The sequence below is a fragment of the Pagrus pagrus genome (assembly GCF_965226575.1).
Source record: "Pagrus pagrus genome assembly, chromosome: 4".
In the NCBI taxonomy this organism is placed as follows: domain Eukaryota; kingdom Metazoa; phylum Chordata; class Actinopteri; order Spariformes; family Sparidae; genus Pagrus; species Pagrus pagrus.
In genome coordinates this window covers 14,270,890-14,289,138 of record NC_140188.1, presented here as the reverse complement: position 1 = coordinate 14,289,138, position 18,249 = coordinate 14,270,890, and the positions used below count along the sequence as shown (strand labels likewise).

Here is an 18,249-nt window from a genome sequence, read left to right as displayed (position 1 = left end):
TGTAAGTCTCAAGTGTTTTTCAGGTGTAATTTTTCTGTAAAGGCGAGGGACAGAAATATGGACGTTTCCATTGAATGACTCGCTGACGGACAAGGCAAATCTTAAAAATTAAATAAAGAGGGCTGAGCACAGAAAGATAAATCAGATGAATCAATAATCTGTTTCTTCTTTTCACCGTCACGTCTGGATGTGAACTGATTTTATTTTGAATGTTTTTTCAGGAAGTGGCGCAGCTGTATTTAACTTGATGACATTTGAACAAGGAAAAACCTTTCACTGGATGTGAGTCAGGTCAGTGTCTCTTTGTTTTTCTGTCTTTTTTGTATTAATGTGCCTTTTGACTGATGTGCAATATATGATGTTATATCGTCTTCTTAATCCATTATTAAACTCAATTAGCCTACATTTATGTTCACTTTCTTTCTGTTTGATAAAGGGCTTTAAACTCGACTTCTGTCTGCGGCACAAATAAAATAATGTCCTTTATTCAAAGTGAAACACAGTTTTCAGTTTGTTTGGTTTAAATATATTATTGATAGACCTGTTTGTCTGTTTGGTGCAGGCCTAGCTGTAGCACCAGCCTACAAAGTGTAGAATAGTGTAAATATGACAGAGGGCTAACAATATATGTGCAGTGTGACAAGAATAAAATAAATGTTAACTAACAGACTGGATATCCTAAACACTACATCCAAAATATGCTCTATGGTTAAAGGTAAGGATCATACGTCAAGTTGTTTTTCTCTTTTTAAGTTTTGGTTTCATTTATGAGCCTCATGTTTCACTTTCTGTTTTCTCACTTTTAACTGTTTTTTAGTTGACAACAACACTCGGGCTTTATTTTAGTAGAGAGCACCAGACTTTCTGTGGAAAGAAAAAGGTATGGCTCAACAGAATCATATTTCCTTCTTCTGACAATCTGTGATGTTGTGGCTGTTTTGTTCCTGTCAGACACATGAAGCTTTATCTGATGAGACATCTTGTCCAGCAAGACTCTGCATGAGCAACTTTAATCATTTTACTGAATATACAGTTTGACAAAGTTACTACAGCAGGGTGACGTCTAGTTTGGTTCTCTACAGCTGCATAAGAAAAATAGTTTAAACTACAACAACTACTAAAAATGTGATATGAAATTATAACAACATGATATAAAAAAGTCTTATAACAGCAAAAAATACAACAGTACTTAATCTATGCTGCACCAAAGTCAAGTTATTTTTAGGCAATTGTTTTTTACGTTTATTACCTTGATGACCTCAGTGGTGGGTACAGCTGTTTCCAGTGATCGGTTGCAGTGATATATTAATATTTCAGAGGTATACCACGGTATGAAAGTAACAATTATTGTATCTTTTTTTCTTTTCATCTTTGTAAAAAAAAAAAAAATTCAAGCTTTTTCCAGAGTTACCTTTCAGACTTTCTTACCTCTTCCTGTTGTCTCCACCAGGTTTCTGTGCTTCTCAAACATGGATCCAGATCTCACCATCGTCCTTCTGGGTAATTCAGGAGTTGGTAAAAGTGCCTCAGGAAACACAATCCTGGGACGACCAGCATTTGAGTCAAAAGAATCTGCCGCACCAGTAACAACTGAAATTTCTGCACAGACTGAAACTCTGTTTGGGAAACAGGTTTCAGTGGTCGACACTCCAGGAATATTCGGTTCTGAGAGTAAGATTCAGACCTTTTGTCAAGAGCTCCTGCAGTCCAACAGACCTTGTTTGTTCCTGGTGGTGGTTAAAATGGATCGATTCACCATCGAGCAGAAAAATGCTGTGGAGGCTTCTATCAGAGTCACTGGAGATCAATTCAACAGCTGTTACCTGCTCTTCACAAGAGGAAATAACAACATGACATTGGATGAATTCATCAGCACTGGTCCAAAAGAACTAAGATCTGTTGTCGGAAGGTTTAAAGGGAGACATCATGTGTTCAACATTAATGATGGAGGACAGGAACAAGTCAGAGAGCTGCTGGAGAAGTCAGGCCACCCCATAAACGGTCAGTAAGTGAATGACTTGAAACACTGTGCATCAGTTCATCAGCTTGTCTACCTGACTTCTACTATGTTCTATAGACCTCTTACACAGCGGACATTTTGACTACACAAAGCAGGAAAAGCACAGGTGGGATTTCTAACATTAATGACGGCTGCATTCTATTCAGGTGAGCTCGTTCCAGGGCTCTGGTTTTGTGCGTGCACAACTGTGCTTTTCCTGCTTTGACAAGTCAAAATGTCTGCTGTGAAAATGGTCTATTGAGTTATGCTGTGCAGTGAGTGAAGTAGGTTACAGGCACCAAACAAACCTCTGTCTAGATTTATATTTTTATATTTTTATAGCCTAGGAACTTGTGCCACCATAACATAACCATATTCGTAAAACTCCCCCATACGAAGTGCTTGTTTCAACTCCTGTTTATTCTGAGTGAGATGTCTATATGGAGGATTTTCATTCTGTTTGCGCTTTTAAACACATTATGATCAGAATATTTATGTTGTATGTTGCTCAAAACATCCCCCACACATCGTACCTTCATCTAAAGTCCATACGAGGTGACACATTCCCACCACACATTCTGGTTTTATTGTCAGTTTTTTTTTTTGTGAGTCTACAATTTTGAGTCAAAGCAGTTAGTGAAATAATCTGCAGTCTGATTACTCCAGAGGGGTTTTGCACTACCTGCAGTACTATAATCTGACGTCTCTCTGTGTTTTCTTTCCTTCAGTTGCACAGCCCAAGACAGTCAGGAGGATTGTGCTGCTCGGTCTACCTGGAGCAGGAAAAAGTGAAACAGGAAACACCATTCTGGGGTCAGATAAGTTTGAATCAGGCCCGAACTTTGATCCAGTCACTGCAGAGGCTGCCTCTAAATCAGCCATAGTGGAGGGTCGTCAGGTCACAGTGGTGGACACTCCAGGATTCAGTGTTGAAAATCTGACTTGTGAACAACTGTTCAAGGGGATCATGAAGGTGTTAGTAAAGGCCAGTCCAGGACCACATGCCTTTGTCTTTGTGGTCAGACTCTGCAGAATCACACCAGCAGATGTCCGAATGTTTGAGCATCTTCCAAAAGTGTTTGACAGTGATGTTTGTAGTGCTCGTCAGTACTCCATGGTCCTTTTCACTCATGGAAATGAGCTTAAAGGCAAGTCCATTGATGATTTGATCAATTCTCAGTCCAAAAATGCTCAACATGTGTCCAAACTGGTCTCCCTGTGTGGTGGTAGATACTGTGTGTTGGACAACGGAGACAAGAAAAACAGAGAGCAGGTTAGAAACCTTCTGAATAAGATAGATGAGATGGTCACAGATAATGGTGGACAGCACTTCACCAATGACATGTTCAAGATGGCTGATGGGTTGAAAATTGAGACAGTTCCATCAGGTGAGGCTGCAGGTGAGACAGTTGAAACAAGTGAGACAGTATCATCAGGTAAGAAAGTTCCACCAGGTGAGAAAGTTCCACCAGGTGAGAAAGTTCCACCAGGTGCAACAGCCGGTAACACAGGTGGGCCAGCTGGTTGGCCAGATGACATTGCATGGGAAAAAATGTACAATTTCGTATACAATCATAGGTTTGAAATCTTCTGCGGTATAGTGGGCCTGATATTAGGAGGCGCAGTTGGAGCCAAAGTCGGACTCAAATTATGCAGTGGCTCCAAAGTTGCGGTCGTCTTTGGCGGTGCAGTTGGAGCCACAGTCGGCACAACTGCTGGCATAGTCACACCCAGCGTCCTAGCCAGAGTCAAAGCCATTGTCTTAGGCTTTTTTGGAGGCACAGGTGGAAGCACAGGTGGAGGCCAGCAGGACCAAGAGGATTCAGAGGAACCAAAAAAGAACAAATAGCGTGCAAAACCTAATCACTGTGTTGTAAAATAAAGCTCATAGACGCAGTAGAATCAGTTCTCTTGAATGCCAAAATCAGAAAGTTTGTGTTTCTTCAGAAACCCTTCCCCCAAACACCTTTTTGGGAGGGGCGTCTGACATCACACCAGCCTGACTCAGTAATTGGTCAGCTGTGTGTAAGGTTGAGAAAGTAGGCGGAGTTTTAACTTCTCTCTCAGTTCTTTGTTCGCAGGAAGTCTGCAAGTGATGGTGGCTGTCCAGACCCACAATGTATCCAGTCCACAAGAGGCCTCAAGTGGACTTTCTGCAGACTTCCAGAAAGTCCACTTGAGGTCCGGGCTTCACCGGACTTTACTGATTTAATTACCCACAATTCATTGCAATACAGACGCAATGTTGTAGAACATATTATGAACGTGTGAAACAATAATTACTTTATTTAAATGTTCCTTGAATCTTGTAGGTCAGAAATAATATTTAACCACATCGTGATACAGAAATATGTAGAAGTTAAGGTTATAGAGGTCTTTAGGCCTGTCTATCAGCGGCTTACAGCATATCAGCTTTGCAATGAACACGTCACGATACGTCTGACCTGAGGGTTCAGAGGGGTGGAGATTTAGATGCAGCCTTTCTTTCTTCACACTATTAAACAATTTCATGAACATATATCATTTATAACTTACCATCCGCATATTCATAATGATTACCGATTACCAACAGTTTGTTGGTAATGCTTATAGACAGTATAATCTTTTATATCTATAAATCACTTTTTCTTTGTGAATGGAATTTAACATGAATGTTTTATTTTTGTCGTTTATCTCATCGTTGTGTCAGTTTTAATGAGGGATGATGCAAACAGAATAAAGATGTATTCAGATGTAAGTGTTGATTAAATATGATAAAGTCTGACCCACTGGAAGTGAACAATAGCGTAACATCACCTCCACCTCAGACTCCAATTCTTATTTCGAGGGCTACGATGTGATTATAAAATGATTATCATTGCATCAGAATTTTTTATTTTCTGGACTTGATTTATTTTTTCTCACTGTGATACTAAATAAACAGATTCATTAATTCACATTACCTTGGTGTTTACGTCTGCTGTGTTTCACCATCAAACTGGTTCAGCCACCCAGTCTTTTGAAATGTGTTATGGGCGATCATTATACTGAGTTTGGTTTTCAAGATGTCATGTTGTGCTAATTTTCAGGTTCATACTTTTATTTGGGGGTCCTAGTAGAATAGGTTTACTCTCAAAAAACACATTATTTTTCTCATATGATTGCAGCACCCTTTTCACACTGTGTCCTGAACGCTCCGTTTTAGCGACAGAGTGAGACATATATATATTTATATAACGTCTGTTACATATTGACACACAAAAGTTACGGAAGTAAAGGCTCGACTCCAAACCAGGCGTCTCAGGCAGTCCGGATCAGTGTTTTCTGTGGGAGAGAGTAACTCCCTTTGGTGTGGCTTTTTCACTATGCAGACCTTCTACATGCAAGAAAAATGCTAAATAACACAGTAAAGGAAAACGTGTCTATAATTTCATGCCATTCCTACGATAGTTCAGTCTGGACCAGATTCCAATCTGGGAATCTCGGGATCAATTAATCTGTTCTTTCCTTTAAAAACTTATTCCAATAAAACAAAGACCCTCACCACCAGCACCACACCCCACAGCCGGTCGGACCTTCACTCCCTCAGTCCAGGGCAGGTGGGTTCATGTCTCCTGGAGTGGAGGGAGTGTAGTGGTGCAGGGAGTCCAGTTCAGGGTGGGAGCTCTGCTCTGTACAGGACGTGTTACTGTAGGTTTTCTCTGAAGGAATTCCAGACTGCATTAATCCACTCCCTCTGCAGCAGCACAGGGAGGGAGATTATGAGACGAAGTTACTAAACTGGGATTTTACGGAGCCTTCGACACTTACAGACAACCAATGAGTCAAATGTCTCGATCATATAACACAGTCCTTTGTTAAGTTTTCAACAAAACTGCATTAACCACTCTTTTACCTGCTACACAGACGACCCTGTCTCCTAGAGACTTTGGTTTTGTTACCTGCTGCCTGATTCTGATCACTGACTGCTCTTTTCTTCTCTAGAAAGGCAGCAAGAGCACTTTGATTAAGGTGAGAGAAAGATTGTGGTTTTGGTTAAATGTGTTTCAAGTCCCTTAACTTTTCAACAAGTAAAGCAACATTGTCTAACTTTTAACCTTAAAATAACAGCTTCTAAATCATGTTGATGTTTCAGTGTCTTGCAATAGGCTGAATGGTGTCTCTGTCTCAGCCACTCCGCCCCCCATCACATGTTTCTGCTCTGTGTAACTTCAGTGAGAGGGGAGGATCACAGCGTTACACACATGTTTACTCCAACATACAAGTGTCCAACACATAATATTGTTATGATGTAATGAGTTGTGTTTGTAGCACCTACTTTACATCTGAACTGTAAAAGTTGTGGGATTTGAATTTATGACAGTGGCTCTGCACTCAGAAACTGTGCGAACTCACACAAAATTTCTACACAATGTTGCTTTAAAGTTACCTTACCTCTTTATGCTTTGACATGTTTTCCTTTTGAAACACTTGTTAGTGTGTTTAGTGTTTTGAGCAAAGGTTATTTTCTGTCAGCAGTTAAAACCGCCAGTTAATAAAGTTGTCGTGCAAACCTGCAGTCAGGCTCAGACATAACACCCATACTGCAAAAGAAAAGGGACTCATCACAGTGAGTTTAATCATTCCTGTTACTGGATAACAGCCTGTTTTCACACACACACACAAATCTGCCATACAGTGACTGTATTTTCCTTCTGTATCAGCACAGAAACATTGTGACTTATGGTTCTTAAAGGTCTGGTTCTTATAACTCCACAGGAGGCACCACAGGGATTTGGTTGTGTTGGGATTCCTGTAAAAATAAATTCTGGTTGAAATAAAACATTTCCTGACGTCCTGTCGGCCTCCTGTTCTCTGTTTTCTATGACTCCTCACCCTGAGGCTCGGGCTCTGTCCACACTGGTGTGAAACATGTGATTGTGCACCTGAAGAGTCAATGTGACGTTTTCTCTCTGTGGAGTCGTTTCACTAGATTCACATTTCATCAGTGAAAAATAGGAAGAAGCTGGATTTTACATGATACTGATAGGGAATTTTGTCTCGGCTACTATTAATAAAGAAAATAGAAGTGGGTTATTAATAGTAGCCTAATGATAACAGCCTAACAGCCTACTAATAATGAGAAGGGGTCATTCTGCAGTAACTTGATCTGCAAAATGTTAGAGACTGAAATGTCTTCCTTTTCTAACGTTTAAACTTAGACCACATTATTCCTTAACTGACTCTATGAATACACATAAATGACGGCTTAATGACTTGTTTTGTTTCTGTTTCTGTTTTTTTTTAACTAGTGTTACCCATAAGGAAGGTAACTGACTGCATTTTACGAAATGGCTGCTTCAGGGCATTAAACCACATGTTGTCAATCACGTAAAACTCACTAAATCATGTAATTCAATCCATTTATATTATAATATTATATACAACGACTAAAAGCTTCACCTGAGATCTGGAGAGGAAGTCATGTCGTCATAGATCTTCAGAGAATAGGTCAAAGGAAGTAAAGTGATGTCATCAGTGTGATTTCTATTTCAAAATAAAAGACGTTTGTCATGTGACACCAGTGACTTTTATGTCATTTCTATCATATATTTGATAGGTGTGGATACATGATATACATGATTGCATTTTAAATGGTAGGAAAACATTGTTTGAACACAAAATACAGCAGTTTGCTTCTATACATGACTGTGGGGACAAGTAGTCCTGTGGTGCTTGGATTGTTAAATAACTGAAAAACAATTGTTCAAATAATATGTTGTTTTATTATAAAATATTTCAAAAATGTAAGTCTCAAGTGTTTTTCAGGTGTAATTTTTCTGTAAAGGCGAGGGACAGAAATATGGACGTTTCCATTGAATGACTCGCTGACGGACAAGGCAAATCTCAAAAATTAAATAAAGAGGTCTGAGCACAGAAAGATGAATCAGATGAATCAATAATCTGTTTCTTCTTTTCACCGTCACGTCTGGCTGTGAACTGATTTTATTTTGAATGTTATTTCAGGAAGTGGCGCAGCTGAATCTGTATATAACTTGATGACATTTGAACAAGGAACAACTTTCCACTGGATGTGAGTCAGGTCAGTGTCTCTCTGTTTTTCTGTCTTTTTTGTATTAATGTGCCTTTTGACTGATGTGCAATATATGATGTTATATCGTCTTCTTAATCCATTATTTAACTCAATTAGCCTACATTTATGTTCACTTTCTTTCTGTTTGATAAAGGGCTTTAAACTTGACTTCTGTCTGCAGCACAAATAAAATAATGTCCTTTATTCAAAGTGAAACTCAGTTTTCAGTTTGTTTGGTTTAAATATATTATTGATAGGCCTGCTTGTCTGTTTGGTGCAGGCCTAGCTGTAGCATCAGCCTACAGAGGGTAGAATAGTGTAAATATGACAGAGGGCTAACAATAAATGTGCAGTGTGACAAGAATAAAATGAATATTAACTAACAGACTGGACATCCTAAACACTAAATCCAAAATATGCTCTATGGATAAAGGTCAGGATCATACGTCAAGTTGTTTTTCTCTTTTTAAGTTTTGGTTTCATTTATTAGCCTCATTTTTCACTTTCTGTTTTCTCACTTTTAACTGTTTTTAGTTGACAACAACACTCAAACTCTCTACTTTATTTTAATAGAGAGCACCAGACTTTCTGTGGAAAGAAAAAGGCATGGCTCAACATAATCATATTTCCTTCTTCTGACAATCTGTGATGTTGTGGCTGTTTTGTTCCTGTCAGACACATGAAGCTTTATCTGATGAGTCATCTTGTCCAACATGACTGTGCATTAGCAACTTTAATTATTTTACTGAATATACAGTTTGACAAAGTTACTACAGCAGGGTGACGTCTAGTTTGGTTCTCTACAGCTGCATAGGAAAAATAGTTTAAACTACAACTACTACTAAAAATGTGATATGAAATTATAACAACATAATATTAAAAAAAAAGTCCTATAACAGCGAAAAATGCAACAATACTGTATCTATGCTGCACCAAAGTCAAGTTATTTTTAGGCGATTATTTTTTACGTTTATTACCTCGATGACCTCAGTGGTGGGTACAGCTATGTTTCCAATAGGGTTGCAGTGATATATTGATATCTTTTTTTCTTTTCATCTTTGTAAAAATGTATTTTCAAGCTTTCTCCCAAAATACCTTTCAGACTTTCTAACCTCTTCCTGTTGTCTCCACCAGGTTTTTGTGCTTCTCAAACACTGATCCAGATCTCAACATGGTTCTTCCGGGTTTTTCAGGAGTTGGTAAAAGTGCAGGCCACCCCAAAAACGGTCAGTAAGTGAATGACCTGATTGAATGTGCATCAGTTCATCAGCTTGTCTACCTTAGTTCCACTATGGTCTATTGACTTCTACTGAGTCCCACTGTGCAGTCAGTGAAGTACAGGCACCAAACAAACCTCTGTGTAGATTTATATTAAAACTGTGTACACACAAGCCTCATTTCCTCTCAAGCAGTTAAACAATAAGCACGACATGTAGGCACATCCTTTGCATATCAGTACTTCCCTCTGCTCCCAATCGAGAGCCAAAATCATGACATCATTTCCTGTCTAGCCTCTGCTCCGCCAGCTTCAGTAACTCAACATGATCACTTTTCTTTTCTTTCATCAGTTTCCTAACAAACATTTTCCTTTATTAAAAGTTTATTTTTCACATTCTATATGGAGGATTTTCATTCTGTTTGGGCTTTTAAACACATTATGATCAGAATATTTATGTTGTATGTTGCTCATAACATCCCCCACACATCGTTCTTTCATCTAAAGTCCGTACGAGGTGACACTTTCTCACCACACATTCTGTTTGTTTATTAATGTCAGTTTATTTGGAAAATGGTTCATTCGTGTTTTTTCTGAGTCTACAATTTTGAGTCAAAGCAGTTAGCGAAATAATCTGCAGTCTGATTACTCCAGAAGGGTTTTGCACTACCAGCAGTACTATAATCTGACGTCTCTCTGTGTTTTCTTTCCTTCAGTTGAACATCCCTCGGCAGTCAGGAGGATTGTGCTGCTCGGTCTACCTGGAGCAGGAAAAAGTGCAACAGGAAACACCATCCTGGGGTCAGATCAGTTTGAATCAGCCTGTGACTTTGATCCAGTCACTTTAGAGGCTGTCTCTAAATCAGCCATAGTGGAGGGTCGTCAGGTCACAGTGGTGGACACTCCAGGATTCAGTGATGAAGTTCTGACTCGTGAACAGCTGTTCAAGGAGATCGGGAAGTCGTTAGTCGAGGCCAGTCCAGGACCACATGCCTTTGTCTTTGTGGTCAGACTCGGCAGACTCACATCAGCAGACCTCCAAATGCTTGAGCATCTTCCAAAAGTGTTTGACAGTGATGTTTGTAGTGCTCGTCAGTACTCCATGGTCCTTTTCACTCATGGAAATGGGCTAAATGGCAGGTCCATTGATGATTTGATCCATTCTCAGAACAAATATGGTCAGCATGTGTCCAAACTGGTCTCCCTGTGTGGTGGTAGATACTGTGTGGTGGACAACGCAGACAAGAAAAACAAAGAGCAGGTTAGAAACCTTCTGAATAAGATAGATAAGATGGTCACAGATAATGGTGGACAGCACTTCACCAATGACAAGTTCGAGATGCTGTTTAAAAATGAAGGAAGGAACATGTCGGGTGAGACAGTTCAAACAGGTGAGACAGTTCAAACAGGTGCGACAGTTCAAACAGGTGAGACAGTTCAAACAGGTGTGACAGTTAAAACAGGTGAGACAGTTCCATCAGGTGAAGCTGCAGGTGAGACAGGTGTGTCAGCTAGCGACAAACAACTATCCAATTTCATATACAATCATAAGTTAGAAATCTTCTGCGGTATAGTGGGCCTGATATTAGGGGGCGCAGTTGGAGCCACAGTCGCATTCAAATTTTGCGGTGGCACCAAAGCTGCGGCTGTCATTGGAGGCGCAGTTGGAGCTGCAGTCGGCACAGCTCTTGGCATAGGCGGAGTCAAAGTCACAGCCAAAGTCACAGCCAAAGTCACAACCAAAGTCACAACCAAAGATGGAGCTGAAGTCAAAGCCAAAGTCAAAGTCAAAGTCGTAGCCAAATTCCCAAGGGATTCAGAGGAACCAAAAAAGAACAAATAGCGTGCAAAACCTAATCACTGTGTAGTAAAATAAAGCTCATAGACGCAGTAGAATCAGTTCTCTTGAATGCCAAATCAGAAAGTTTGTGTTTCTTCAGAAACCCTCCCCCAAACACCTTTTTGGAAGGTCTGACATCACACCAGCCTGACTCAGTAATTGGTCAGCTGTGTGTAAGGTTGAGAAAGTAGGCAGTCTCTCTCAGCTCGTATGCTCTTTGTTCGCGGGAAGTCTGCAAGTGATGGTCCAGACCCACAATTTATCCAGTCCACAAGAAGCCTCAAGTGGACTTTCTGCAGACTTCCAGAAAGTCCACTTGAGGTGCGGACTTCACCGGACTTTACTGATTTAATTACCCACAATTCATTGCAATACAGACGCAATGTTGTAGAACTTATAATGAACATGTGAAACAATAATTACTTTATTTAAACGTTCCTTGAATCTTGCAGGCTAGAAATAATATTTAACCACATCGTGAAACAGAAATATGTAGAAGTTAAGGTTATAGAGGTCCTGTCTATCAGCGGCTTACAGCCATAAGTCCATAGGGCATAGATGCAGCCTTTTTTCTTCACACTATTAACTATTAACTATGAATGTCTTCAGGAGAGACTGTATGAACATGTGACATTCTTATTTAAACTAGAGCACATCACGTTGACAAGCAGCTTTTCACTTCACCTGACAGGTGGGTGTTTACAACAGATGGACTTCAAACTGCTGTACAATTGATGTCATTCATCAGCAATGACACTAGTTAAAGATTTATTTTTTTATCACTCCTGTTATTCAGAACCAGATCTTAATAGTTCACCAGTGATGAAACCATCAATCCTGCTTTGAATTCTTCAGTTTGTATTTGATGTTATTGAAGGTTCATTATTGTGAGCGAGTTAATAGATTATTTTGATTGATTTTTGTTTTGTGCTTTTCAGTCTGACAGTAGTTATGAGTTTTTGATTCTTTGTTTGACCTTTGAGCTCTTGAACAATCATAAAGAAACTGATTTATCATTTATAACTTACCATCCACATATTGATAATGATTACTGATTTGTTTTTCTCATTTGTTGATTGCCAATCTTAAGCATCTTAAACAGTTTGTTGGTAATGCTATAGACAGTATAATCTTTTGTATCTATAAATCACTTTTTCTTTGTGAATGGAATTTAACATTGATCAGAATTTTTATTTCTGGACTTTCTGGACTTTTTTCTCACTGTGATACTAAATAAACAGATTCATTAATTTACATTACCTTGGTGTTTACGTCTGCTGTGTTTCACCATCAAACTGGTTCAGCCACCCTGTCTTTTGAAATGTGTTACAGGCGATCACTATACTGTGAGTTTGGTTTTAAAGAGGTCATGTTGTGCTAATTTTCAGGTTCATACTTTTATTTGGGGGTCCTAGTAGAATAGGTTTACTCTCAAAAAACACATTATTTTTCTCATATGATTGCAGCACCCTTTTCACACTGTGTCCTGAACGCTCCGTTTTAGCGACAGAGTGAGACATATATATATTTATATAACGTCTGTTACATATTGACACACAAAAGTTACGGAAGTAAAGGCTCGACTCCAAACCAGGCGTCTCAGGCAGTCCGGATCAGTGTTTTCTGTGGGGGAGAGTAACTCCCTTTGGTGTGGCTTTTTCACTATGCAGACCTTCTACATGCAAGAAAAATGCTAAATAACACAGTAAAGGAAAACGTTGTAACCATAATTTCATGCCATTCCTACGATAGTTCAGTCTGGACCAGATTCCAATCTGGGAATCTCGGGATCAATTAATCTGTTCATTCCTTTAAAAACTTATTCCAATAAAACAAAGACCCTCACCACCAGCACCACACCCCACAGCTGGTCGGACCTTCACTCCCTCAAGTCCAGGGCAGGTGGGTTCATGTCTCCTGGAGTGGAGGGAGTGTAGTGGTGCAGGGAGTCCAGTTCAGGGTGGGAGCTCTGCTCTGTACAGGACGTGTTACTGTAGGTTTTCTCTGAAGGAATTCCAGACTGCATTAATCCACTCCCTCTGCAGCAGCACAGGGAGGGAGATTATGAGACGAAGTTACTAAACTGGGATTTTACGGAGCCTTCGACACTTACAGACAACCAATGAGTCAAATGTCTCGATCATATAACACAGTCCTTTGTTTAGTTTTCAACAAAACTGCATTAACCACTCTTTAACTCACACAAAATTTCTACACAATGTTGCTTTAAAGTTACCTTACCTCTTTATGCTTTGACATGTTTTCCTTTTGAAACACTTGTTAGTGTGTTTAGTGTTTTGAGCAAAGGTTATTTTCTGTCAGCAGTTAAAACCACCGGTTACTAAAGTTGTCGTGCAAACCTGCAGTCAGGCTCAGACATAACATCCATACTGCAAAAGAAAAGGGACTCATCACAGTGAGTTTAATCATTCCTGTTACTGGATAACAGCCTGTTTTCACACGCACACAAATCTGCCATACAGTGACTGTATTTTCCTTCTGTATCAGCACAGAAACATTGTGACTTATGGTTCTTAAAGGTCTGGTTCTTATAACTCCACAGGAGGCACCACAGGGATTTGGTTGTGTTGGGATTCCTGTAAAAATAAATTCTGGTTGAAATAAAACATTTCCTGACGTCCTGTCGGCCTCCTGTTCTCTGTTTTCTATGACTCCTCGCCCTGAGGCTCGGGCTCTGCCCACACTGTTGTGAAACATGTGATTGTGCACCAGAAGAGTCAATGTGACGTTTTCTCTCTGTGGAGTCGTTTCACTAGATTCACATTTCATCGGTGAAAAATAGGAAGAAGCTGGATTTTACATGATACTGATAGGGAATTTTGTCTCGGCTACTATTAATAAAGAAAATAGAAGTGGGATATTAATAGTAGCCGAATCATAACAGCCTAACAGCCTAAGGAAGGTAACTGACTGCATTTTACGAAATGGCTGCTTCAGGGCATCAAACCACATGTTGTCAATCACGTAAAACTCACTAAATCATGTAATTCAATCCATTTATATTATAATATTATATACAACGACTAAAAGCTTCACATGAGATCTGGAGAGGAAGTCATGTCTTCACAGATCTTCAGGGAATAGGTCAAAGGAAGTAAAGTGATGTCATCAGTGTGATTTCTATTTCAAAATAAAAGACGTTTGTCATGTGACACCAGTGACTTTTATGTCATTTCTATCATATATTTGATAGGTGTGTATACATGATATACATTATTGCATTTTAAATTGTTTTGAACACAAAATACAGCAGTTTGCTTCTATACATGACTGTGGGGACAAGTAGTCCTGTGGTGCTTGGATTGTTAAATAACTGACTGAAAAACAAAAATTGCAGAATTGATAGACCAAGAGTCAGTAATTGTTCAAATAATATGTTGTTTTATTATAAAATATTTAAAAAATGTAAGTCTCAAGTGTTTTTCAGGTGTAATTTTTCTGTAAAGGCGAGGGACAGAAATATGGACGTTTCCATTGAATGACTCGCTGACGGACAAGGCAAATCTTAAAAATTAAATAAAGAGGGCTGAGCACAGAAAGATAAATCAGATGAATCAATAATCTGTTTCTTCTTTTCACCGTCACGTCTGGATGTGAACTGATTTTATTTTGAATGTTATTTCAGGAAGTGGCGCAGCTGTATTTAACTTGATGACATTTGAACAAGGAAAAACCTTTCACTGGATGTGAGTCAGGTCAGTGTCTCTTCGTTTTTCTGTCTTTTTTGTATTAATGTGCCTTTTGACTGATGTGCAATATATGATGTTATATCGTCTTCTTAATCCATTATTAAACTCAATTAGCCTACATTTATGTTCACTTTCTTTCTGTTTGATAAAGGGCTTTAAACTCGACTTCTGTCTGCGGCACAAATAAAATAATGTCCTTTATTCAAAGTGAAACACAGTTTTCAGTTTGTTTGGTTTAAAGATATGATTGATAGGCCTGTTTGTCTGTTTGGTGCAGGCCTAGCTGTAGCATCAGCCTACAGAGGGTAGAATAGTGTAAATATGACAGGGGGCTAACAATAAATGTGCAGTGTGACAAGAATAAAATAAATGTTAACTAATAGATTGGACATCCTAAACACTACATCCAAAATATGCTCTATGGTTAAAGGTAAGGATCATACGTCAAGTTGTTTTTCTCTTTTTAAGTTTTGGTTTCATTTATTAGCCTCATGTTTCACTTTCTGTTTTCTCACTTTTAGCTGTTTTTTAGTTGACAACAACACTCAGGCTTTATTTTAGTAGAGAGCACCAGACTTTCTGTGGAAAGAAAAAGGTATGGCTCAACAGAATCATATTTCCTTCTTCTGACAATCTGTGATGTTGTGGCTGTTTTGTTCCCGTCAGACACATGAAGCTTTATCTGATGAGACATCTTGTCCAACAAGACTGTGCATGAGCAACTTTAATCATTTTACTGAATATACAGTTTGACAAAGTTACTACAGCAGGGTGACGTCTAGTTTGGTTCTCTACAGCTGCATAAGAAAAATAGTTTAAACTACTACTAAAAATGTGATATGAAATTATAACAACATGATATAAAAAAGTCTTATAACAGCAAAAAATACAACAATACTTAATCTATGCTGCACCAAAGTCAAGTTATTTTTAGGCAATTGTTTTTTACGTTTATTACCTTGATGACCTCAGTGGTGGGTACAGCTGTTTCCAGTGATCGGTTGCAGTGATATATTAATATTTCAGAGGTATACCACGGTATGAAAGTAACAATTATTGTATCTTTTTTTCTTTTCATCTTTGTAAAAAAAAAAAAATTAAAGCTTTTTCCAGAGTTACCTTTCAGACTTTCTTACCTCTTCCTGTTGTCTCCACCAGGTTTCTGTGCTTCTCAAACATGGATCCAGATCTCACCATCGTCCTTCTGGGTAATTCAGGAGTTGGTAAAAGTGCCTCAGGAAACACAATCCTGGGACGACCAGCATTTGAGTCAAAAGAATCTGCCGCACCAGTAACAACTGAAATTTCTGCACAGACTGAAACTCTGTTTGGGAAACAGGTTTCAGTGGTCGACACTCCGAGAATATTCGGTTCTGAGAGTAAGATTCAGACCTTTTGTCAAGAGCTCCTGCAGTCCAACAGACCTTGTTTGTTCCTGGTGGTGGTTAAAATGGATCGATTCACCATCGAGCAGAAAAATGCTGTGGAGGCTTCTATCAGAGTCACTGGAGATCAATTCAACAGCTGTTACCTGCTCTTCACAAGAGGAAATAACAACATGACATTGGATGAATTCATCAGCACTGGTTCAAAAGAACTAAGATCTGTTGTCGGAAGGTTTAAAGGGAGACATCATGTGTTCAACATTAATGATGGAGGACAGGAACAAGTCAGAGAGCTGCTGGAGAAGTCAGGCCACCCCATAAACGGTCAGTAACAAAACATCCCCCACACATCGTACCTTCATCTAAAGTCTGTACGAGTCGACACATTCTCACCACACATTCTGGTTTTATTGTCAGTTTATGTGGGAAATGGTTTATTCGTGTTTTTTGTGAGTCTACAATTTTGAGTCAAAGCAGTTAGTGAAATAATCTGCAGTCTGATTACTCCAGAGGGGTTTTGCACTACCTGCAGTACTATAATCTGACGTCTCTCTGTGTTTTCTTTCCTTCAGTTGCACAGCCCAAGACAGTCAGGAGGATTGTGCTGCTCGGTCTACCTGGAGCAGGAAAAAGTGAAACAGGAAACACCATCCTGGGGTCAGATCAGTTTGACTCCGGCTGTGACTTTGATCCAGTCACTGCAGAGGCTGTCTCTGAATCAGCCATAGTGGAGGGTCGTCAGGTCACAGTGGTGGACACTCCAGGATTCAGTGTTGAAAATCTGACTTGTGTACAGCTGTTCAAGGGGATCATGAAGGTGTTAGTAAAGGCCAGTCCAGGACCACATGCCTTTGTCTTTGTGGTCAGACTCGGCAGAATCACAGAAGCAGACGTCAAAATGTTTGAGCATCTTCCAAAATTGTTTAACAGTGATGTTTGTAGTGCTCATCAGTACTCCATGGTCCTTTTCACTCATGGAAATGAGCTAAAAGGCAGGTCCATTGATGATTTGATCCATTCTCAGTCCAAAAATGCTCAACATGTGTCCAAACTGGTCTCCATGTGTGGTGGTAGATACTGTGTGTTGGACAACGGAGACAAGAAAAGCAGAGAGCAGGTTAGAAACCTTCTGAAAAAGATAGATGAGATGGTCACAGTTAATGGTGGACAGCACTTCACCAATGACGAGTTCAAGATGGCTGATGGGTTGAAAAGCGAGACAGTTCCATCAGGTAAGAAAGTTCCACCAGGTGAGAAAGTTCCACCAGGTGCAACAGCCGGTAACACAGGTGGGCCAGCTGGTGGGCCAGATGACATTGCATGGGAAAAAATGTACAATTTCGTATACGATCATAGGTTTGAAATCTTCTGCGGTATAGTGGGCCTGATATTAGGAGGCGCAGTTGGAGCCAAAGTCGGACTCAAATTATACAGTGGCTCCAAAGTTGCGGTCGTCATTGGCGGTGCAGTTGGAGCCGCAGTCGGCACAACTGCTGGCATAGTCACACCCAGCATCCTAGCCAGAGTCAAAGCCATTGTCTTAGGCTTTTTTGGAGGCACAGGTGGAGGCACAGGTGGAGGCCAGCAGGACCAAGAGGATTCAGAGGAACCAAAAAAGAAGAAATAGCGTGCAAAACCTAATCACTGTGTTGTAAAATAAAGCTCATAGACACAGTAGAATCAGTTCTCTTGAATGCCAAAATCAGAAAGTTTGTGTTTCTTCAGAAACCCTTCCCCCAAACACCTTTTTGGGAGGGGCGTCTGACATCACACCAGCCTGACTCAGTAATTGGTCAGCTGTGTGTAAGGTTGAGAAAGTAGGCGGAGTTTTAACTTCTCTCAGTTCTTTGTTCGCGGGAAGTCTGCAAGTGTTGGCGGCTGTCCAGACCCACAATTTATCCAGTCCACAAGAGGCCTCAAGTGGACGTCCACTTGAGGTCCGGACTTCACCGGACTTTACTGATTTAATTACCCACAATTCATTGCAATACAGACGCAATGTTGTAGAACATATTATGAACGTGTGAAACAATAATTACTTTATTTA

General features: G+C 39.7%; 1 protein-coding gene and 1 long non-coding RNA gene across 2 annotated transcripts; both read left to right on the top strand.

The window, feature by feature from the left end:
• The first annotated feature begins 3,820 nt into the window (after nucleotides 1-3,820).
• Nucleotides 3,821-12,366, top strand: LOC311256765. Its single transcript, XR_014622525.1, has 2 exons — nucleotides 3,821-4,024; nucleotides 11,303-12,366. It is a non-coding gene; the product is annotated as an uncharacterized lncRNA (long non-coding RNA).
• LOC311256763 (GTPase IMAP family member 1-like) lies at nucleotides 9,192-11,296 on the top strand. The gene is made up of 2 exons (XM_084352059.1): nucleotides 9,192-9,277; nucleotides 9,984-11,296. Exons 1-2 carry the CDS (start codon nucleotides 9,223-9,225, stop codon nucleotides 11,108-11,110), a joined length of 1,182 nt encoding a protein of 393 aa, XP_084208185.1. The 5' UTR covers nucleotides 9,192-9,222; the 3' UTR covers nucleotides 11,111-11,296.
• Nucleotides 12,367-18,249: the final 5,883 nt, after the last annotated feature.

Excerpts from the sequence above, each read along its gene's own strand:
- LOC311256763 (XM_084352059.1), top strand. The coding sequence starts at position 9,223 with ATGGTTCTTCCGGGTTTTTCAGGAGTTGGTAAAAGTGCAGGCCACCCC. Across the intron at positions 9,278-9,983 it reads TGCAGGCCACCCCAAAAACG|TTGAACATCCCTCGGCAGTC; the intron begins GTCAGTAAGTGA and ends TCTTTCCTTCAG.